At 36.4% G+C, this 25007-nt stretch overlaps 1 protein-coding gene across 2 annotated transcripts in view; it reads left to right on the plus strand.

Moving 5' to 3' along the window:
* The window catches only part of Adamts3 (ADAM metallopeptidase with thrombospondin type 1 motif 3), a 231053-nt gene that overhangs the window by 182469 nt on the left and 23577 nt on the right, over positions 1–25007 (plus strand). For both annotated transcript variants that reach the window (XM_026402586.2, XM_026402585.2), the window contains exons 6-13: positions 13576–13659; positions 16235–16391; positions 17168–17273; positions 17666–17809; positions 18378–18510; positions 20758–20871; positions 23491–23636; positions 24730–24905. In XM_026402586.2, coding sequence (XP_026258371.2) covers positions 13576–13659; positions 16235–16391; positions 17168–17273; positions 17666–17809; positions 18378–18510; positions 20758–20871; positions 23491–23636; positions 24730–24905 — 1060 coding nt within the window. The remainder of the gene's footprint in view (positions 1–13575; positions 13660–16234; positions 16392–17167; positions 17274–17665; positions 17810–18377; positions 18511–20757; positions 20872–23490; positions 23637–24729; positions 24906–25007) is intronic.

Raw genomic sequence — 25007 nt, forward strand, 5'->3', positions numbered from 1 at the left:
CCTTAGAAAATTTGTGTTCTTTCCTAGGAAGCAATTTCCATGCTTTAAAAATTGAAGGATTCAATAAAATGTTCATTAATTCTGTAATACATTCAGAAGCTAGGAGGTAAACTAGGTCTTTGGGGATTTTCTGTCATTGTTTTGATTTTGGAGGAGGGAAATCCCGGCTTTGAAAGCATGCGCCACTTGACCAAGCTCACTTAGTGAGCTGGCATAAACAAACTCATGCTCAATGACTTCATAACCCTTCTCTTAACTGCTGTTCTACAGGGCTTCCTGGTGGAAGAGGTAGAGGGGGGTGGTGGCAGGAAGACCAAGTGATGGTAGGCAAGGGTCAAATTACAGTAGGCCTTAACGGCTATGCTAAGGACCATGTACTGGGTTTCATACTGAGAACTAATGATTAGATTTTAGAATCAGGAATCTGATGGCTGGCTGGGCAATGGTTAATGAGAGAATGGAGCTTTCTGCAGAATGTCACAGTGATTGAGGAGAGATTTGATGAGGGGCTAAATCAAAGTTGAAGCATGAGAGTGGAAAGGAAGTGAACAACATGGAAAATTTTATGTTGACCAAATATATTTGCTGTTCTCATCTTGCTGAGATGGTAATGATTTAAGAAACTAGTAATTCTAAATAAATTTTATTTTTATTAAGTAAAGTATAAGGAGAGAAAGCAACAGTAGTTGTATTTCAGTTGTGGCTCTTCTGTGAATGCCCTTTAAATTTGGGATAATTGAGTAATTTAAAATTCAGGTCAGTGGGTTTTTGAAAAATCCCAAAATTGGTATAAAATTCCATGACATTCAGCACAAATATGCCCATTGTTTACATGTAGAATTCTTTATTAATCTCCTAAACTATGCTGGTATGTTGTTAGGTATTCCAGTTTGAGAGAAACTATGATTTTAAAAATGTATTCACAACAAGTGGGAGAGAAAGGTTAAGTATGAGGTTTAATTCATGCTGATATAGCATATATACGGCTCTCAACTGAGAGCCTAACAATGTTTAGATATTACCTATAATAAGCTTTCTTTAAAAAAATAAAACATTACCAAATAAATAGATAAGCAAAACATTACCACACAAAGATTAATGGAAGAATTCTGCTAGTCCATGGAGATTTAAACAACATAACCTAAACAGATAGAAAGGAGGGAGGGAAGGAACAGGTCAGGGAAGGAAAGAAAACCTTTGAATTAGAAGGTATTTGGCTATGTAGTTTATTAAGGATGACCTTTGAAAAGGGAATTTTACTTTCAGAAAAATAGTATGCTAATGTGTCAATGTTAGGTAAAAGTCTTTAAATTAAAAGCTGGATCAAAAATGTCACTCTCTAGAGTTTGTTCTACATTTGCAAAATTTCCAGTTCTCTAAAAGGTCATATACAGCCTTCCATAATATCTTGTACTGTGGGGTTCTGGCATATTTGTTCTTGCAGATTAAGGACAGGAAACAGAGAATCCCTCAAGGGTAATGAAATAAAAACAGCTCTAAATTTCAAAGTTTGGTTTGCAGGGAACACAAGCTGGTGTGGTATAACAGTGCCATTTTTTAAAATTGGAATTTGTATTAAATTATTAAGTGAAAATCAGTTAAAAAGACATAAAAGATATGTGTTCATCTACTCCGATCCCTTTAGGAAACTAGAATTTTTTTCAGCCACTACACACTCTGTCAGTTGTCTTGCTTTTGTGAATCACTGGCAATTTTCTTTATTCACATATTCAGTTCTACACATTTTTGTGGTGATGTTTGAGGGCAGAACTTTTCTCTTGTCCCCTCTCTGTCTCTTTCAGTGCCTTTCTGATTAATATGTTCATTCATGTCAGAATAAAGGAAAAGTTTGAGAAATATCAGTTATTCCAAGATAGACTAAAAGGCACCTGCCCATCTTGCTTTCTATTCTAACAATCCATAATGTAGTTGATTTTCAGTCATTAAAAAATGGTGTCAGGGTTTGAAATCAACATAGATTGGGACTGCTAGGCAGAATATCCAACTAACGTTTATATATATAAAAAAGAAGCTGTTCTTTCTACATTTTTTGAAGAAGGAGTATAATGATTCCTCCTCTCGAGATGCTTAGAATTTAAAAGGAAGCCAAGAATCATTTGAAAGGACCTTAGGTGACCTATTAACTCACTCCTTCACTTTAGAGTTGAAAAAACAGCATATGAATCCTGTACAAATTAGATTAGTGTGGCTGTTGCTGGTTAGAGAAAATACCATACATTGGTTTCAGGAAATTTCATCTTTCACAATTTCTGCAGTGGCAATGATTTAGAACACAATGGGAAATAGGGTAGCAATGACAACCCATTCCCATGCCTTTGTTCTTTGGCCTCTTTAAAATAAATAAATTCCTTCCTTCCTTCCTTCCTTCCTTCCTTCCTTCCTTCCTTCCTTCCATTTATCAAGATCAGAATCTACTATCAGTTCCTATAAACTTTTCACAAATTATTCCTTCCTTACTATAAATTTAGTGAATCCCTTGAGAGCAGTTCTCTAATTGTTTATTTGTTCCATTCATGCAGCTATTATATGTTATTAAGCTTCCTCTGTAAGGTATCAAAAGCAGTGTCTGCCACATAGTGGACATGCAATACAATTTTAATCAATTCTGTCTTTTTAACATATATTGTAATGCTATATACTAGGTATGTAATGGTAAGCACACACACACACACACAAAAAAAAAAATTATACTTTTTTCCCTCAGTGAACTTAGAGACTGTTGGAGAAATCAAATAAACACATCATAGATTACAAGGTAGGGAACTAATAATTTGCTAGGAAAGAGAATAATGGCAAATGGTTGACAGGGGTTGTACACGAGCATAATGGTTAAGCAAGCCTTCTTTCAAAAAACAATTCTGAAGTTGAAACCCAAAGTAAAAGAGCCAGCCATTGAATTAGCACTTGTGTTTTAGTGACCAAAGGAAGGCCACTGGGGCTCTAGTCTGATGTATGAGGAGTCAGGTAGAGCTAGGCAAAGGCAGGAAACCCCTTGCAGATAATAGAAGGACTTTGAATACAACTTCCAGTGCAATGAAAAGTTGTTAAAGGCCAGTTTCTGTCTCTCCGACTTGTAAAAAATAAATTGGAGAGACCTAGGGGACAAGGTAGGTAGACAGATTGGAAAAGTAATTGTAGATGTCTAGGCAAGAAATGATGGTTTATTGGGCAGTGGTGGTTGCAGCAAAAATGGAGGGTTTATGGTTGAATCAATAGAATTCGTTACTGGTTCAGTGGGCTGAGGGAAAGGGAGGAATTCAGAGTGATTTACCCTATTTTGGGATTGAATATTGTGGTGGATAATTTTGCCATTTATGTGGGTAGTCTTTGGAGAAACAGATTATGTGGAATAAGTGTTGGTAATAAAATCTTTCAAGGTATTTTAAATCATCTAGTTTAAGATCCAGATTAGAAAAAAAGATTTAATGTTGTTAAGGATAAACACACCAAATATTTTTGCCCTTGTTCTATGCTTGGTCCGCTGCTAAATGCTTTGCATGAATTTATCAATACTCTCTAACCCCAAGATGTTTTCATTTTTAGTCCAGTTTACAAATGAGGAAATCAAGATGTAGGGAGGTTAGGTGATTTTCCTAGGTCCAACAGCTGATATTGGCCATCAGGACTTGAACCCAGACAGATCTCTGCCTCTGTGCCTTCGCTCTTCTCCCCTAAACTCCGCTGGCTCCCACTTCAAAGCAAAAGCATTTTCTATATTGCTTGTCAGAGAAAACTCCAATGTCTTTCCTTTACCTACTTCTGTATCTTGTTACACCAATGAAGTCATCGATGTGAACATTCAGTTACTTGATTGATTGAACCAAACCCTTTAGCAATCTAGTTGAAGAATGTAACAGGATGATGAGGCACATCATTGTGGTTAAGAGGTTAGCTGGTGTCCTTTCATTGTGCCAGGTGTTTCCCATCAGCAACACTCTGCCATTGCAGTATCTTTGTCATCTAAGAAGATCTATGTAGAGATCTCCTGAGTGCATGGTGCCTACTGAAATTTTCTTTAAAAAATTGAGTCTATGCTTTAATCTCAGGATTTATCAAATGAAAAAAAAAGAGTTACTTTAAAAGGCTGTTTCCCAAATATAAAATTTAAAAAAATTATACTTCCAAGAAATCATAAGTAACTAAGAGAAAATTCATTAATTCTTTTTATCTGTTGAAATTGGCTACTTATGATGGATAATGAACTAATAATAACTAATAGCTATGAAATCAGGCTTCCATGCCCAATATTTTTTAAAGAAAATATGCACCCCACAAAAACACTCTGGTTCTACAAAGTGTAATGTACTTAAGTGTTAGCACATATGTGTGATTACTGGTTATTACTTAATAATGGCAAAATCAATACACTGCTTTTTATTTCTTAACTAACAGTTCTGAAGGCCTCAAATGTGAGTGCGAGGCAGATCTATCCGGGGAATATACATGTTCAGGCATCCTAAGTAAATTGTGTAGCAGATTTCTATTTTCTATTATTTATTGAAATCTATTTCTGACATTTGAATTCACATCAGTATTTATAAATACATAATATTCTATGTATTTATTTGCTCAAGTATTCATTATCTCCCATAAGCCCAGTCCTATTAGATCCTTGGGAGGATGGGAAACAGATTGTAACAAGGTACATGAAAGTGTTAGTTCATGGTGTTTTTGGAACCACTGTTAGTTTATTGCATGGTAAAATTGGTGGGTACTTAAGGGAGATGGCACATGAGGAGACTAGGTAGAGAACCCAAGGCTAAGTGGAGAAAATTGTATGTGCCATCCTAAGGATCTCATTAATGAAAAGTCATAAATGTTTTTTAAAAGGATTAATCATTTTATTGGTGTGTGTTGCAGACAGTGAACTCTGAATACATTAGGGTGATTGGGAAGAGAGGCTTTGTAAGATACTGTGCTATGAACACAGTGTCTAAGTGCTAGAGGTAGGGGATGAACCATAGTCTAGGACACCTTGTTATCTAATTATTCTTTCCTACATCAAGAAACTGTCTTAATTTCCCCCAATGCAGATTGAACATACTGAGTCACGGTCACAAATTGCAGTGAGCACAAGTCAGTTCTAGTACCTCTTATACAAACACAAGCACCTTCCCAGAAATATCCTGGACCTGTCATTCTAGAAGCAAGTCTCCTCATCACAGGGAAATTTATATAGTGGCACCCACACTTTGTGTCCTCTAAGATGTCCCTTTAGAATTTACTGAAGGCTCTTAGTTTCCCCTCCACTTTCTTCTTGGGTTATACAGCCCCGCATTCTCTTCCTAAAACTCAAACATTCTTCTCTCCTGTGCTGCAAATATCAAAATGACATTATCCTCCCGTGGTTTGCTCCAACCTTTATCTTTGTTTCCCAGGGTCCTAAAACATAGAAAAGATTTCAGCTTGCTCAGGGAACCATCTTCCTTACTCTTGAAGGAAGGGAATTTTCCCAGGACTTTTGGTATGAATCCATTGTTACAAAGGCCAGAAAAGTTTTTAGGGCCTTGCAGCTGATGCCAATTTTTGATCCTCCCTAAACTCCCTTGATGCTTCAATGAGGTTAAAGCATAATTTACATAAAAGGACAGGCTTATGCTTATTGAAAACAACCATCTAACTTTTATAGTCTTCCTATCTGGAGAACTTCTAAAATGGTTCTAAATCACCCCTAATATAAACATTTGCAAATTTTCTAACAGGTTGTGGCAACAGTCCAAGTGAGTTGGATGGATGCTAAGCTGCTGAGTATAGAGGTTGGACAGGTCTGAGACTTGGTAACAGATTGACTCTAAGACTTGAAGGAAAAGGAGGAATTGGGATGTTTTAGTCTTTAACTGTGATGTGATTTTCAGAAGAGAAGAACAGATTTTAGGGAGACAAGTCTATTTTGAGGTGAATAGGTATACTTCTGTTACAAGGCCTGAACAGGTGACTTTGGAGCAAGAGAGAGATCAGTGTTAGATGAACATTTGGGGTTCATCCACCTGTAGCTATTGGTTGAAGTGACAGCAGTGATGAAATATTGCAGGGAAAATATATGAGAAGAGAAGAGGGTTGAAAACACAACTTTGAGAAACATATGGGCTAGTTAGGAAAAAGGAGCTAATTGTCTAAAGAAACAGAACAGTATGATTGAAGAGTATACTGATAAGCAGTGACAAATGCCACAAAACATCATAGGCCAATTATTTTTTTCAGGAAGGGAATTAGAGACTATTAGTAAACAAGGAAAAGCAGCTTCCAGGAAGAGAGATTGAATAGAGACATAGAGAATTGATTTTGGGGGAGCAAATGGGAGGAAGCCTTAGAAGAAAGGAGAGATCCAGTGCTTCCACTGTGACAGGAAAGATATCAGTGAGAAGAGATCAAGCATGGGCTTCCCATAGACTTATTTGAATTTGGGGTCTGCACACCATTTGGGGGAAATATAGTATCAGTATAACTTCTCTGGGTCTCAACTGCCTTGCACAGTAGTGACAGGGATGCCTGCAGCAGGGTTTGCAGCTTTCTGATGTGTGTCAAGGTTTTGCTTGCCTTTGCTCTCTTACCTCTTTAGAGATTGCTCTTTCCTCAACACATGACCATATCCTTCCTGCCCATGAACATCCAGTCTCAAGTGGCATCCTGTTCCTCTCCCTCCTAGATCTCATTACTCAGATCTCTGCTCTTCATTGCATCAATTTTCATCTGGAATGGACTTGCCTGCATGTCTTCTTGTATTTATTTTTTCCATGCTGGCAGCCTGTTTTAGAATACATGAAGAATAGAGACTCAAACTCATGTCCTATTCAGTTCCTCGGTCCTCCCTGGAACATCTGAGCATATAATAACTGTTCAAAAAATACTTGATAAGGGTATTAATAAATAACATTATTAAAGGGAGATTGGAACTGAGGGAAGAAGAGTTAGCTTGGGAAAGAACTACCAACTCTGAATAAAAGGAATATAGAGTGTGGGACTGAGAATCAAGCAAGTGTATGTTTGAAACTTAGCTCCACAAGAGATAGTCGTGGACAGAGTGATATTTTTTTAGTTTTCATCAGATTCATCCAGAATCACCCAGGCTGTCTTGACATCACTTCAGATAACCAAAAGTCTCTTTTAAAAAATTCACATATAGGTACTATTTATTTGCTTCTATGTAAAAACAGTAATAATTATGATAACAATTTTTTTTTTTGCATTTCCAAGGACAAGCACCACTTTAAGCACTGTACCTACCTATATGAACTCACTTATTTCTTTTAACATTTCTGTTTTTACAGATGAGGAAACAGAGGCCCTGAGACAAATAATATGTCTAAGGTCCCAGAGCTAATCCATACCCAGGCAGTTTGACTGCAGAACCATTCTCTTGACCACCATGTAGTTATGTTTCTCAGGATCTAACCCACCCATCTCAAAGAAAAATGAGTGTTGCTTTGTTCAAGCCAGACAAAGCTGTTCATCAGCTTCACAGACAAAGCAGGTCAGATTGTCCTGCCAGGGAAATGTCCTGGGAGAAATTGTCCTGTCCGGGAATAGACCTGGAAGGAATTTTCCTTTCAAGGAAAAGAATACTTGATTTGATTTTACCTTTTTTTTCTCTTTTCACATCATTGGCAACCTCATTCCAATTTAAGGTCATCTGAAAATTGAATTAATATTCTGTTTACCACTTCTGTAGTTAATCTAATAAGTACTCTGAGTTCAACCATGAGCACCTCAGAGTCCCATGGGTTGGTTCTCGTGGTGAAAAGATATATCATTTTTGTATAGACGTATTTCGATTGGTATTAATTATGTAGTGTCAATAACAGGACTTCTTAGAATGTTTGTGTTTAATGTTTTTTTCACAACCTAAAACACTAGTTATTTGTCTTACCCTATTGTTTCTCTTACATGGTTTTTTCACTGATTTGCTCTAGCTCTGTATCTTTTTCCATATATCATTATTTTAATCATTAAGAAATAATTAGTTATATTAAATTCAGAATCCTCATTTCTCTAACATTTATATAAAGGAAGATGACCAAAAAAGTGAAAATTTTAAATTTGTTTTCTCAGTGTGGTTTCACACCATATTGTTAAACTTAGTGGATCATGACTGATTATTCTAAAAGTAAATATTTTTCATGTAGTAACAAAATGCTATGGTCTGTAGGTCTGTGCAGTTCAGCAGAATGGTTAAAACTACTGATTGTGGAATCAGACTGTTTAGCTTTTCATCCTTTGCTCTCTCTGCCATGTGATTTTTTGCAACTTCTCTGTTATCTCAGTTTCTTTAGTTGTAAATGGAGATTATAATATCCCTAAACTTGTTTCAGGGATTACTTGAATTAATGAAGATAAATATTTAAAACATAGTCTGGAACTGGAAAACTGTATGTACAATTAGCTATTATTTTTGTTTATTGTTGACATTGCTTTTACTTCATAAAAATTTCTTTGTTACTAAAAGGTTATTAAAACACTTGAACAATATTATTTTAGTTCCTCCTGATAGATTCAGATTGTTAATTCAGTATAATATGCTTTTAGCTCCTTCTACTTATGATTTATTGAGTGGCAAAAATAGCTGATCATGAGGATTTCTTTATAACTCATATAATATGGTGATTAGATGACATAAAAACAACTTAATAAATTTTTCCAGTATTTTTCTTTTTTAAGGGTCAACTGAGCATTCAAAACTTAGCATTTTACCCAGTATACTTTAAAATTGTATTTAACTTTAAGGAAGTTATTTTACCTGTGTATTAATGTAGGGAAAGACAGACTTACCAACTGGTATATGGTATGTGGTACGATTGTCCCTTACCTGCTGCAAAATGTGCATACTGCCATCTGCTGGAAGGAGCTTTTCTGCAATCTTTAGAGCATGTTTTCAAAAATAAAAGGGTCAAATGGATTTTTCCAATAATTTTCTTGATAATTTAAATTACATCTTTCATTTGTTTGAGATTTTTAAAAAATTCAAAAAGAAGCAACTTAAATTCCCTTTCAATGAAAACTATGATGGGGCAATTATTTGACTTTATCTTTTCAGGTAGATTATGAAAATGTATCTGTAGTACTTTTTGCAGGGGTAGGTGGCTGGTGCTGAAGTACTTTGTTTGTATTTTGCTGAATGTAGTTGTATGGTGTCTTGCCTGATTTGAGCAAAACAAGAAGCAAGCAAAGCAACTAAGATTATGATTTGCAAACAAAGAAATGAAATGAAGCATCAAAGAGTTTAAGAAGTCACCCAAGATCACTCAGCTTATCAGTGGCAGAGCTGGGACCAGAGTCCAGAGCTTTGAATATCTAATCCTGCAATGCTGCATTATCCCTCCAGTCTTATCCTGTGTCTTTGAGTGTAAGATCACTGAATCTGAGGCATTGATAAGGCTTGGCAAGATGAAAAGCAGCCAAATGACTCAGTACATTTTAAAAGCAAATATGTATAGGAACCAACTTTTTTAAGCCTTGGAAAGCAAAATAATAAGTTAAACCCAGAGTTTTCCATGTTCTAGTCAATTGGTACTGCTGATTTGCCACATTGAGAAAATACCATCTTGCTATGTAAAAATATTTATTATTCCACATAATAATGTATACTTCATGTATACTTTCATAATTGTGTGCTCACTCAGAACATTTCATAACTGGCTTCAGTTTTTATTGCAGCACCCTGTTTTCAAATTAGCTTGGCATAATGGTGACTTTTGTTAAATAATACTTTTCTCTCAGTGAATGTTAATTTGACTCTTAAAAAGAATGTCCTTTTACTCCTTCAATAATGTGGTATTGCTGTTGGGAACACAAATTTTGCCCAATATACTTTTCTTGGCATTATATTGATTTTAAAATCACCAAGTGCAAATGAATTTACTAATTTAAACTGATTATATGTACATTTTATACTAAAACATCCCAAGCTATTTGCTACCATGTTTCCTTTGTTTTATAGAAGCTCCTGGTGTAGGTTTTTTCTATAACTTTTATGCACATACTATGATACAGTGTAGTTGTCACTGGTATTCTGCAAGAGCTGCAAGTACCTCCTACCCTCTATCATGGTTCCTTCTACAGAAATTAATTCAGTTTTTCATCCTATTTACTTTCTTTAAAGTTTTATTCTTTATTTTGCTTGTTTTCTAACATTGCTTTTTAACTGTCTTTTTTAAAAAACATCAAATCCGTTTACATTTTGACTACATTAAGCTGAGTGCATGTTAATACCTCTGTGTACAGCCATGCTCTAATTTGAAACAGCTGACTTATAAGAAGTCTCTTGAAGTACCCATGAGCCTCTGGATGACTATGTTAGTGACAGGCCATAGAATTTTTGCTTTTACTGGAACTATAATGTTGGGAATTTTAAAAAATCAAATAATTAATTCAGAAGGGGAAGGTGGGGAGGATTTAGTCTTCTATTAGACAGTACAAAGTATGATGTAAGATAAAGAGAAAACCTGCCCATGGGCAAAAAGGCCGTTTGTCTAACATTCCATCTTTCTTTATACTGAACTGAAATTTGCTCCTTTACTAATGGGGAAGATTTTTAGTTCTATTTTCCGTAGGTATACAGTATAAATCTAAAATCTCTGTCATATGACTTTTATTAAGTCTTCTTTCTGGGTTTTCTATTGTACTTTCTGTACTCTAAATGTCCTGTAAACACCCTCTCCCTCCTCAATCAGAAATTTTTTTTGAGCAGTTTGTTGCATTAGTTAAATCTTTTCATTCTTATGAGGTAGCATTTCTTTTTATGTTCATTTGGCTGAGACTCAAAGAGATGCAGAGCTCACAATCAATGACAAGTTGAACCAGGATTTATCTGAGACTCAATGTCTGGTGTCCAGACTTTTAACTACTATATCTCCCTGGCCATTCTTCATAGGACACATTTTCTGTGCTCCTTGTTCTCAGATGCTTATCAACGTCTCTTTTATAAGACAGCATAGGAAAATCAACTGAATCCTTCAGGTATACTCCAGAGTAAGTGGGACAGCTTGGGCATGAGCTACCTGCCTGCACCTCTATGTGATGCAAATGTACATTGCAGAATTTTTTCCTTTGCTTCTTGGTTTACATTTGACAGGTATTAAACTGGTCTTAATATTGTGTGAGCCTGTGTGCATATGGACATGCACTTTGCTATGTGTATGTATATTTATAAATGTACATATGTATATAAATGCATTTTTCCACATAAAAGGACTTTGCCTTTTTCCTATGAAACTACACTTTGTTGTCCTCAATATAGTCTAGATTAGCTCTTTTACCTCCATCTTTGCTTTTCTTTTCTTTCTTTTTTCTTTTTTTTTTTTTTTTTTGCTATCTAAAAATTCAGTAAATGTGCCTTCTGTCTACATTTAGGACCCTGGTTTTTAAGGGGCTCTGAGCAGTCATACTGTATTTTTGAAACATTTCAACTGAGATTTCTTGATCTGTTTCTTGGTCAATGTGGCAAATCAAAGTTGTTTGATTCATGAGTATTTTTTACAGCTTTCCTTCATTCTTTTCACTACAGGTTTTAGATTGTGCCTACGTCTGAACATCAGTTAGTTTTCCATCCCTTTTAGTTACTCTGACAAGTATTGGGTCCTTGCTTTGGGGAACAGCTTATAACTTTGTAATCTAGGCAGATCCCCCACCTTTCCCATTTCTCCTAGCATTTGCCAAGTTGAGCATTTTTATTTGCACTCATTTTGCCCCAGCTTAATCAGAAGATGTAATTGCAGGCAACCTTAGATTCCTATCTACCAATAATGGGCTGGTTTTATATGTCACTTAATCTCTACAGGCCTCATCTTCCTCATCTGTGTAAACAGAGTTGGACTGTGATCTCTGAGTTTGCTCTCATTCCAGCACCCATGATATTAAAATGTACCAAATCACTTTTAGAAACTTCAACCTAACTTAAAAAATTAAGTAACAAGTAGGGACTTAGTTTAGCCCTTCTGAGTTGCATCCAGGGTTGACATTTATCTGATATGCACTTGTTCAATGCCTTAATAATTCAAATACTGAAGGACCTCCCCAAAGTACTTCTAAGCCATCATTGCCACAGCTGTTTGACTCCTGTGGGACACTGGGAGAGCCACCTGCTTGCTGGAGCCCAGATAAACCACCACAGCTCCTGCACACATACCCCCCAAACATGAGCCCCCACAAGCAGACATCACACCCCTGCTGGCCTTGTGGACACTCTAGTGGAAAATGCCTGCTGTCTTCATTTCTCCAATATGGCTGCAGCACCAGGGATACCCTCTTGTAGTTGCTTTTGCTGAATGTTACATGTGAGTTATATCACAAACATAGAAGCTTACAAACACTGCATGAGCTTTATTTTTTAAATTCTTTTTATATAGTTATATGTGACTATAGAATACATGTTGATATAATTATGCAAGTATGAAATATATCTTATGTTAGTTATAACACCATTCTTATGGATATACACTATGGTGGCATTCACTGTGCTGTGTTTATATACGTACTTAGGAAAAGTATGTCAGATTCATTTCATTGTCTTTCCTATTTCTGTCCCCACTCCCTTTCCTTCATTTCCCTTTCTCTAACCCACCCTTTCTTTCTTTTTTTTTTAAATATTTATTCTTAAGTTTTAGGTGGACACAATATCTTTATTTTACATTTATGTGGTGCTAAGGATCGAACCCAGAGCCTCCTGTATGCTAGGCGAGCGCTCTACTGGGGTTGGTGAGCCACAACCCCAGCCCAAACCCACCCTTTCTTTAATACACTGAACTTCTATTCCTACCCATTCCCCATTTATTGTGGGTTAGCTTCCACATATCAGACAAAATATTCAACTTTTGTCATTTTGGGTCTGGCTTATATCATATAGCCTGATAGTCTCCAGATCCATCCATTTACTGGCAAATGTCATAAAGTCCTTCTTTTATATGACTGAATAATACTCTATTGTGTACATAAACCACATATTCTTTATCCATTCATCTGTTGAAGTGCATTTAGGTTGGTTCCATAGCTTAGCTATTGTGAATTGAGCTTCTAGAAACATTGGTGTGGCTTTGTTACTGTACTATGTGATTTTACATCCTGTTCAACATCTCTAACAATTAGATAAATGCAAACTAAAACTACACTGAGATTTCATCTCACTCTAGTCAGAATGGCAATTATCAAGAATACAAGTAACAATAAATGTTAGGAAAAAGATTCACTCATATATTGCTGGTGGGACTGTATATTGGTACAACCACTCTGGAAAGCAGTATGGAAATTCCTCAAAAAACTATAGGAATGGAACCACCATTTGACCCAGTTAATCCACTATATGAGCTTCATGAAGCCCACTGTGAGTACATTTTCTATGTTCATATTGCTGTGGAGTTTAAAAAAAATCAATAATTCACATGTCTGAGGAATGTTCCAAAGCTAAACTACTTCATTTCAGAATTCAGCTTAAACTAAATAAAAAAAAAAGTTATTTGACTTGAGTACTTGTCATGACTTACGTAGTTGGTCCCTTAAATGTTGCACATCTCATGTAGTCCTTTGTGTTGTTTTTCTTTTGACAATTTTCTGCTTTGTTTCTAGGTGAATGAAATTTACCATGATGAGTCCCTTGGAGTACACATGAATGTGGCCCTGGTACGCATGATAATGCTGGGCTATGCAAAGGTAAAATATCTTAAAATATTGTGGACTGTGAACAGTAGGGACTGGATTAGCAAAAGGAAAACTAAATTGTTGCAGTTTCAACTAACTTGGCAATGTTAGTGATGTTTAAAATAACATATCTCTCTCCCATAGATAATCTAGACCAGTCTCATGGGAATGCCTGTTTGCCCAAACTGAGGAGGAGAAACTGCCACAATGAGTAGAGATCTCCAAATCTGAGCAGAAAATGCAGATTTTTATGTGGCTACCCTTTGCTTTTCTACTTCTGTCTAACAGAGATGTGGATATTTATCTTGAATTTAGGCATGACTGTAGGTGGAATGAATGGATACCATTAAGCAAAAGAGAATTTTCTTAGCTTTGTTTATCATCAAGTTTGTGATTCATATAGTCATTCAAAATTTCTCTGTTGAGTTCCTACTATGTGGCACTTTTCTAGCTGTTTGAATATATCAATGAATGAAAAAGATAGAAATCTGTATCTTCTTGTTTTGTTAAAACAATATTTAATACTTCTATCTTTCTACTTAAAAGTGAAATATAGTGATATTTTTTATTTAAAAGAGTTTTAATCCTTTGAAAACAAAAAAATTGGGTCAAAATGTACATGTAGGCATTTCATATAAGATAACTGACTTTAACTGGCTTTAAAATGACACTAGATATGTCTTTGTCCTTGAAAATAATAAAATAGATTTTAAAAGTGTTTCCCTTTGACAAGGAAACATACAGGAAGCAACCACCTTTCAATTTTCTGGATGTTTAAAATTCCATGTATCTCTCCCATAATTAATCTTCCCGGTTATGAAATATTGTTGAATTTGTGCATTTAGGAAACAGGAAAAGCACACATATTTGCATTTAATTATATATTTAGAATCCTCTTATCTTTATCTGATGATAGGGTGTCACTGACCTTTTGTTTCTTTTTTTTCTCTTTTATTTATTTATTTATTAGTTCTAATCAATTATACGTGACAGGGTAATGGTATCCATCTCATTCCATCATTTTTATTACCCCTTGCCCCCTCTCTCCCTCTCCTTTGACACTTCCAAAGTTCCTCCACTCATCCCATGTCCCTCCATATGAATTAGCATCCACTTATCAGAGAAAATATTCGGCCCCTGGATTTTTTGAGATTGGCTTATTTTTGCTTAGCATGATATTATCCAACTCCATCCATTTACCTGAAAATGCCATAATTTTATTCTCTTTTAATGCTGAGAAATATTCCATTGTGTTTATATATCACAGTTTCTTTATCCATTCATTTATTGAAGAGCATCTAGGTTGCTTCCACAGTTAAACGATTGTGAATTGTGCTGCTATAAACACTGAAGTGTCTGTGTCACTGTAGTATGCTGTTTTCAAGTCTTTAGGGTATAGACTGAGGAGTGGGATAGCTGGGTCAAAAGGTGGTTCCATTCCAAGTTTTCTAAAGACTCTCCATATTGCTTTCCAGATTGGTTGTACCAATTTACAGTCCTACCAGCAATGTATGAGTGTGCCTTTTACCGACATCCTCACTAACACTTATTATTGCTTAAATTCTTTTTTTCCTTTTTTTTTATTGGTTGTTCACAACATTACAAAGCTCTTGACATATCGTATTTCATACATTAGATTCAAGTGGGTTATGACCTTTTGTTTCTTGCATAAACCTGACCTACTTTGTGTTGCTACTGAGGAATACAAGTTAATTCCAGCTGGAAATGTTAATAGCCTTCTGTTGGTTGTTAAGTCATTTGTTCTGAGAAATATGTGATCAGCATATAACAAATCTAGCTAATTCTATTAAGAATGTAAACACTGATAATAACATTTCCTGAAATTTAACAAAACTCTCAGTCTGTCAGCCAAGTAGGGACTTATTTGGGGTTTCAATTTCAGTTTCTCATTCCATCCAGAAACAATCTGGGAGTGCAGCTCCCAGGTTCTTGAACGATGGGCCATTTTCCCCCTGAACTTTTAACTCTTGACCATAAAGCGATAGTGGTAACATTCCAAATAACTGTTGTTTTTAGTGTGAGGTTAATATAATTTGACTTTCCCCCCCATAAACGAAGATTTTACCAGACTTGACAGCTTATGGAAGAACTTCTATTCTTCCTGCACATTGATTAATTCCCTACCCCCCCCAAAAAAATCACAAAAATTTTAATTAAGATTTTTTACTTTCATATCTCTGGGGAAAAGCTTCCTGGCAGAATCTTTTCCAATATTTTTGTTCTTAATATCTATGAAATTTAAAATCTAAACAGAGCCAGGAAATATTTTGGACTTCTGAAATTCTTACCCAAATGATTAATATTGAGTTTGCTCACAATAGCAAATCCCAGTATCAGACATTCCCGTAAATGGACTCCATTAACTTTAACACAGGTAGTATTGATTATCATCAAGATATCTTTCCTGGGCATTTAGAATTCCCAAACCAATGCAGGTATCTAAAGCCCCAAATAACATTAAATTGTTTCTTAAGTATTATAATCCCAGTTTCATCTTTAGAAAAAGTTATTAAAGAAAGCCTTTGGGAAAATGTTATATGTGTCTTTAACATACTGTTTCTCTTAGTCCATCAGTCTCATAGAAAGGGGAAACCCATCCAGGAGCTTAGAGAATGTGTGTCGCTGGGCTTACCAACAACAAAAATCTGATCCCAACCACTCTGAGCACCATGATCATGCAATTTTCTTAACCAGGCAAGACTTTGGACCTGCTGGAATGCAAGGTATTGCCATTAATATATAGAAGGAAAACTTAAGGGCATGACTTTTCAAGAGTAATCCCCATTTGGGCAGTCTGTTCAAATGTTCAGCTCTCCATCACCACTTTCCACCATGCATCAGCCAAGTATGCATTTTCTTTCTATTGCTTTCAGTGACTTCTTTGGAATTCACAATGTTAGATGCTGCTTAAATACCATAATAAATTATACTTGCCTTTAAAATAATGGTTGTGCATTTGGGGTATGGAGGGGATGCTGTAAAATGCAGTGTGATGTCCACTGACTGTTTGGAATGAGAAAATAGATGCCATGAGAAATGACTGCTGCCAAAGAGCTTTCTTCCAAAGTCAGCTTCCATTTATCTAATAAATTCTGATGCGGACTTTGTAAAAAGCAGACTGATGATTTTCTTTTCAACATTGATGGAATTTCTGGCTCCCTTCATCAGTACCATGATAGGAAGGACCATTTACTAAAACAGAAAGACAAGGCTTAACTGGTGGGCAGAACAGAATGGTAACCCCAGGCAATTTTGTTGTTGTTGTTGTTGTTGTTGTTTTTCTTATGAAAGGAGAGAATACAGACCCAATGAATCTTTTTAGAGACCATTACCTGTGGTTTTCCCAAGAGAATGTGGCACATACTGCTAGCTGGGAAATAATGCTGCCCCTGTTTGCTGAAAAGCTTTTTATTTTTTTCCCTCTAGGCAAAGGTCCAGTAGTATTTCTTAATGGGTTTTCTCATAAAATGAAAATAAAAGTAATTGTTATTCTCTACAGGATATGCTCCAGTCACGGGCATGTGTCATCCAGTGAGAAGTTGTACCCTGAATCATGAGGATGGTTTTTCATCTGCTTTTGTAGTAGCCCATGAAACTGGCCATGTGTAAGTCACTGTTGACAGCTATAAAGAAAAAAAAAAAAAAGATCTTTTCTTTGCTTCTCCCAGTATTGTTCACACTTGGGGCAGAATACATGCCAGCATGCAATTCTCATCCCTTGCCAAGTGTGAGGCGCTGAAAACAGGGGGGAGGTCATGCACGGAAACTCAATGAGTGACTCTGTCTTGAAGAGGCACTCCTGAACTTTTCATAGCCATGGAATAAGAGAGGCATTTTTGTCAGATTGCTCTCAATTTCACTGCCTATGGCTTCCACGAGGGAGCCATGTTGACTTATAAAATACATCTTTCCCAGTACTTATTGTCAAAACAACAAAAAATGAACAAAAGCCATAACCCCATTGACTCTTACCCATGAGATCTCCTTTGTGTTCTAGGTTGGGAATGGAGCATGATGGACAAGGCAACAGGTGTGGGGACGAAACTGCTATGGGCAGTGTCATGGCTCCCTTAGTACAAGCGGCATTTCATCGTTACCACTGGTCCCGATGCAGTGGTCAAGAATTGAAAAGATACATCCAGTATGTGTCCTGCTTCATGTCATGAGAGCATTTATGCTGTAAACTCCAAATATGAAATTGCATATTTTTGTCAGTAATCAACATTTTCTTATGATTCAGAGCCTTTGCCATGTTGATTGCATAATGTAATCACAATTTTTCAGCCATAAGACTAGAACTTAAGTGCATTATGATTTTCTATTACTAAAGTCTTTATAGAATCTTCAGCAAATGGACAAGTTGAATTGAGGATTGGAAGAGAATGGTTGTGATTCCTGTATATATTACATAATCTGTACTCTATAGTGTAGGTATTAAAAACTACCCTGCCGCACCATGTGGAGGCTCAGTTAGTGACATGAATAAGGCTAAGTAGTTGTTGGCTTACCTTGCTGCAATAAATAAGAATGAAGGCTCTTCTTCTAAATGGAACTGAAGCCAGAAACTTGAAAGTGTATGTCTTTGTGAATTTTCTCTATGACCTGATGAAATTCTGTAGTATATAAGCTAAGAACATGGAAACCATGTTCCCATTAGGATATGGTTTTAAATGAGGTTTTGACTACCTGTAACATTTTCCTTCCTGCAGCTCCTATGATTGTCTCCTTGATGACCCTTTTGAACATGATTGGCCCAAACTCCCAGAACTTCCTGGAATAAATTACTCTATGGATGAGCAATGCCGTTTTGATTTTGGTGTTGGTTACAAAATGTGCACTGCGGTATGTTACCCATAGTTAATTTAGTTTTTGCATCTTGAAATCTATTTATGTAGCTCTTTTTGGTGAACTTTACAAACTCACTGGTGCAAGTATAAGAATCTCTACCAGTTACCTTGTGCTTGCTGTATTGTTAGATGGTAAAATCAAATATTTTAAGTATTCTGCCTTACTTAATCCTCGCAAAAGACTAGAAGGGAGTTGATATACTTCTACAGAAGGAAGAGCCAAGACCTACAGAAGTTAAGCAAATTGCTCAAGACACACATCTGGGAAATAAGGGAGCTGAACTTTGAACCAAGGTTCTCAGCCTCTAAATCTTTATGTTCTTTTCCTCCTTAGTATATTTGACCTTCATAGATGACTCATAAGCCTTAGATACATGGCTCTTATTTGTCTTGACAGCCTGTATTCTGTGTTAGTGACCACAGGGAAGGGTTATGGTATTCTATTACATAAAATTCCATTGGTATAGCATGGGCATCCGGATATGGGTGTCATAGGAAGACTGGATGAGTCGGTTTCTAGTTCTGAACTTACTCAACGTCTTACCTTGGGCATATTATTTAATCCCTCTGGCTTAGTTTCCTTATGTGTAAAATGTAGATAATGACAGTATTTGTCTCATAGGGTTGAAGTGAGATTAAATGTGATGATGTAATTAAAATGTTTAGCACAATACAGGTACATAGTAAATACACAGTGGAATCCTTTACAACCAGTCTTCTCTGCATAACTGTTCAGTTTAGGGCTATGTTTCATCAGACCATGCTTGATCTCTAGTAATTCATTTATGGAAAGAAAAAAAAGGAAAGCCTTTTTTAATTTTTAATTTGTTCTAATTAGTTATACATGACAGTAGAATGCACTTTGACACATTGTGTACAAATGGAGCACAACTTCTCCTTCCTCTGGCTGAACATGGTGCAGAGTCACACTGGTAGTGTAATCATACATGTATATAGGGTAATAATGTCTGTTTCATTCTACTGTCCTTCTCATCCCCATACCCTCTCCCCTTCCCTCACTCTCCTCTGCACAATCCACAGTCCTTTCCCCCCCCCACCCCATTATGGATCAGCATCCACTTATTAGAGAAAACATTCAGTCTTTTTTTTGGGGGGGGTTGGCTTATTTCACTTGTCATGATATTCTCCAGTTCCATCCATTTACCACGAAAATGACATAATTTCTTTAAGGCTGAATAATATTCCATTGTATGTTTATGCCACATCTTTATCCATTCATCTGTGAAGGACATCTAGGTTGGTTCCATAGTTTTGCTATTGTGAGTTGAACTGCTATAAACATTGATGTGGCTGTGTCACTGTAGAATGCTGATTTTAAATCCTTTGGGTATAAACAAAGGAGTAGGATTAGCTGGGTCAAATAGTGGTTCCATTCCAAGTTTTCTGAGGAATCTCCATACTGAATGAAAGCCTTTTTTTATGTTGGAATAAACAGAGCAAGAAAAAATGTATTTTGGGTAATGAAAAAAATTGATTTGCTGTTTGGAATATTTCATATACAGCCATTTAGCCTGTCTATAAATAATACACCGTGAGCTTCTACTTACCTCCATTAATGTTTTAGACCTTAGAATTCTAAACCTTTGGCTCAATGTCATGTAAAAGTACAATTTCTGCATTAAGTAATCAAGGATTAAAACAAACAAACAAACAAAAAAATCTATGACCACAAGGCTGTATGTGGGTAATTAGTAGTATAGGGAATAGATACAAAATCTATATAAAAATTTTTAAAACTCTATCAAAAATATAGTAAAATAGTTACATTTAAAGAGAAAAATGAAGAGATGAGCAAAGAATGTACACAAGTATCTGTAACTAGTTCATAACTACAGGAATAAAGAGAAGGCATTTTGATAGCTTGAGAACTGCCAAACGGTTATAATAAGATTTCATATTTGAAATGTGCACAATTACTAACACATTTTAAAATTCCAAAATTGTCTGTTTGAAGAATCAGAAAGTATAAATGACATTCAGAAAAACTAAAAGTCTAGCAGAGAATCCCAAATAAATCATTGTTTATCATTGCTATTTTAGAAAAGCAAAATAAAAGTATTCTCTACTTGGAATTCTTGTGCAGTGTTTTTCTTAACATGTCGCACTACTTGACTTAAAATTAAGAAATACAAAAGACATGACATGAAGAAACTGTAGAACATTTCATTGGTGTCTATGTTGCCATCTGAGACTTCACTGAGAGTTTGATTCTCTCTTCCAGTTCCGAACCTTTGACCCGTGTAAACAGCTCTGGTGCAGCCATCCTGATAACCCCTACTTTTGTAAGACTAAAAAGGGACCCCCACTTGATGGGACTGAATGTGCTGCTGGAAAAGTGAGTATATCTATCTATATAATGCAGATTTATGATATGTTGAGTGGTAATTTTTAAGTCTGGCAAATGACAAACATAGCTGTGCTGTCATTTTCATGGAAACCATAGTACCTGAGGTTTTGTTATGGAAATGCAGTGTTTTAGTCAGCTTTTTCACTGCTGTGACCAGAAGACATGACAAAAACAACTTAGAGGAGGAAAAGTTTATTTAGGGCTCCTGGTTTCAGAGGTCTCAGTCCATAGATGGCCAACTCCATTGCTCTGGGCCCAAGGTAAGGCAGAACACCATGGCAAAAGAGTGTGGTGGAACAAAGTGTCCCAGGACATGGAACTAGGAAGCAGAGGGAGCCTTCTTCTCTCACCAAGGATATACCCCAAAAGCCCGCCCATTGACCCACCTCCTCCAGCTACAGCCTAGCTTGCCTAGAGTTACCACCCAGTTAATGCATTGATTAGATTAAAACTCTCATTTCACTTCAAAACTTTCTTGAATTGTCTTATACAATGGGGACACCTAATATCTAAGCCATAACATACAGTATGATAATGTGCTGGTTTCCTGTGACTGCTATAATAAATTGCCCTACGCTTGGTTACTTAAAACACCAGAAATCTATTTTCTGAGAGTTCTGAATGCCAGAAATCCAAAATCAGCTTCACTGAACTTAAATGAGGGGGTGGGCAGGGTCATACTCCCTCCAAAAGCTCCAAGGGAGAATCTGTCCCTTGCCTCTTCCAGCTTCCTGTTTCCATCCACATTCCTGATTTGTGGCTCACTACTCCTTCTGCAGTCTCTGCTTCTGTGTGAAATCTCCCCTTGCCCCCCTGTGTTATAAGTAATGGCATTTGGGACCCACTGAGTAATGCAGAATAATCTCCCCAAATGAGATCCTTAATTTAATCACATTTGCAAAGACCCTTTTTCCAAATTAGTTCACATTTACAAGTCCAGGGACTAGAATCTGTCATCTTTGAGACCACCATTCAGCCCACTACAGACAGAATGGGAGGAAACAGCTCTGCAGCATCTCTGGCCCCCTGCTAGTGGGATTTGATTTACTTGCTGGCATCCCATTCCTTGTGAAAGTTGCCCAGAAATAAAGTAATGTGAATTTATACAGAAGATTTGGCCTCGCTCCTTGGGGAAAGATGCCCAGAGGTTTTAAATCTCAAATTGTGTAGCCAGGATTGAATGCTCAGATACTGGCGGCAGACCAAGCTATGCTACTCATAAGGGCAGAGATCCCAAAATAAAGGCATGTTAAAAACTCAAGTTGAAGAGCTCTGACTAGTTTAGAAATAAGAGATTGTAGACAGGACCAAAAGCTGGCAAAGAAGATTAACACAGCTTTGAGTTCTTTTACAAGGTTGACTTCAGATGTGTATAAACTGTACTTGTGATGAGAATCATGCATAATAATAAAACCTATCATTACATATACCTGCCTTATGTTAGGCATGATGCCAAATAACATTATTTATAGTATTTGGCTTTGGAAAAATTCATTATCACAGACTTTTGACTAAAATCAAGAGCAATAGTGAGTTAATTAATTTTTGTTTTATTAAAACTATTATTTAATCAACTCTCAACATCCAACTCCTCTAAATATAACTGTGTTGTAATTAAATTTACAAAAGTTTGGTTTAGACAGACACTTATTGTATATAGTATGAAAAAGCAGATGAAAAATGTTGTAAAGGAAAGTAATGCCCTTTGACCATCTTCTGTACTCTGGGCACCATATGCATGGTGCTCTGGTATGAGAGTTTTAGTAGTCCCACTGTTTGCTTCTTGGTCAGATGACCTTCAACTACTCATGAACATTCTGGGCCTTACTTTTCCTCATTTATTTATATCACCTGTATTTCTTTCAGAACAATTTGTGAATTAAAATTTTATAAAGCTTACTTACAAAAGTCTAAAATTTTATTGTTTATTTATTAAAAGTGATTTGAAAGCAGATCAGGATATGGTGGTGCATGCCTGTAATCCCAGTGACTCCAGAAGCTGAGGCAGGAGGATAGCAAATTCAAGGCCAGCCTTAGCAGCTTAGTGAGGTCCTAAGCAACTTGAGTGAGACTTTGCCTCAAAATAGAAGGATCTGGGGATGTGGCTTAGTGGTTAGCACCCCTGGGTTCAATCACTGATACCAAAAAAAAAAAAAAAGAAAGAAAGAAAGAAAAAAGTGCCTTGAAAGCCAAATATCATGATTTGGGGTATGTTATGTTATTTATTTTTTAACTCCAGATGTATATTTTCATACCTTGAGATGATGGTAGGTAGCAAGAGACAGAGGGTGGAATAGTATCAACTGGGCAAGGTAGGTGCCCAGAAAATTATTGGTGCCTGATAGTCACTGGTGAATATATCATTTAAAAACTTGTCTGGATGGATGTTGTATTAGTTTTCATTTTAACTTTATACTTAAAAAATTCAAGTCTAAGTTTCCCTCTGTTAGGGTATCTTGGGATGGTGTAATTGCTTTTGGATATCTTAAAGGCATCTCCACGTGGAAGAAAAAAGAAAGAAAGAAAGAAAAATCTTCAAATAGGGGTTCTTGAATAACTTCAGCTTCAGTGTCTGCATGATTTTCATAATTGCCTTTTATTCCTAAGTGGTGCTATAAGGGTCATTGCATGTGGAAGAATGCTAATCAACAAAAACAAGACGGTAATTGGGGATCATGGACAAAATTTGGCTCCTGTTCGCGGACATGTGGAACTGGTGTTCGTTTCCGAACCCGCCAGTGCAATAATCCCATGTAAGTATAATCCGTATAATTCTTGTTATTTTTGAATAGACTAGAAAATGCTGTCATGTGATTAATATTCTGTTTCATAAAGTGAATGAAAAATATAGGACATAAAAACAAATTGTTCACAGTTCCTAAACCAGTGTCACTTTTGGATAGTGGTCATTTATCAGTCTTATGGAGAGTGGTCAAGGATGAAGATGAGGAGATGGAATGAAGATTAGAGATTTTTAAAGAAATTGATGTTTGAGAATATTAAGGACTCGTTCACCATGGGTAGGTGTAGTTGCTTCAGAGTAAGGCAATAGAAAGATGGTGAGGGACAGCCAAGGAACTATTGGGGGGAAGGTATTCATTAATTCACTCAGACTAAAAGTTTATCCCGAGTCCCTATTGTATGCTCAGCAAACTTTATTTTCTAAAGAAAAAGAATAATGTAATTATTGAATATTATATTCTTCTTGGTCTACAATTTAGCATCTAGGCAGCTCCCTCTTTTTATTTCTGGCCGCAGGATATCTTTGAGCATGTCTTTGATAAAGACTATCAGGTGCCACATGCCTGTGTGCATGGGAAGAAATGATGGTTGTGTAGGAAAAGAAACAAAAACAACCAAAATGCCAATAATAAAAACAGCTAGGGTTTGCTATGAGCCAGAGTCTAGTCTAAGTGCTTTAAATATGTTATCTTATTTAATCCTGACAACTTTGTTCTGTGGAAGATAGTATTACTTTTTCATTTTACATAAGAGGAGATGGAGACAGAGAGCCATGATAAAAGTTTGAGTTACAGCCACATGTTTTATACATGGAAGACAATAAAACTTTCTTGTATCCATATATATGCTTTCAGTTTCTTCAATACACTTTTGCCCAGCATTTGAAATATACTGCTTAAAAAGCTGATTTGAGTTTTGGGGTGTTTTACCCTGCAGCAGGGAGAGAAGGGTGCTTTGAGAAGGGACTGGAATTAGAAAGTATGAGTTCATCCACTTTGTGCTGGCATCTTGGAAGTTCTGGCTTTCTGCCCTTAAGCCCTGTGTCTGCAAGCCTCAAGTTGGACAGAAGCCAAACAGCCTTTTGAAATGTTGTCTTTTCTTTAGGCCCATCAATGGTGGTCAGGATTGTCCTGGTGTTAATTTTGAGTATCAGCTTTGTAATACAGAAGAATGCCAAAAACACTTTGAGGACTTCAGAGCGCAGCAGTGCCAGCAGCGTAACTCCCACTTTGAATTCCAGAATACCAAACACCACTGGTTGCCATATGAACATCCTGACTGTGAGTACAGTCCCACCCTTTCCTGCTGTGTGGATGGTCACTTCAGAGTTTAAGCTTTGCCAACACCAACCCCTTGGACTCTTGATCCTGACTTGGTAACTT

Source organism: Urocitellus parryii, chromosome 10 (assembly GCF_045843805.1).
Source record: "Urocitellus parryii isolate mUroPar1 chromosome 10, mUroPar1.hap1, whole genome shotgun sequence".
NCBI classification, from domain to species: domain Eukaryota; kingdom Metazoa; phylum Chordata; class Mammalia; order Rodentia; family Sciuridae; genus Urocitellus; species Urocitellus parryii.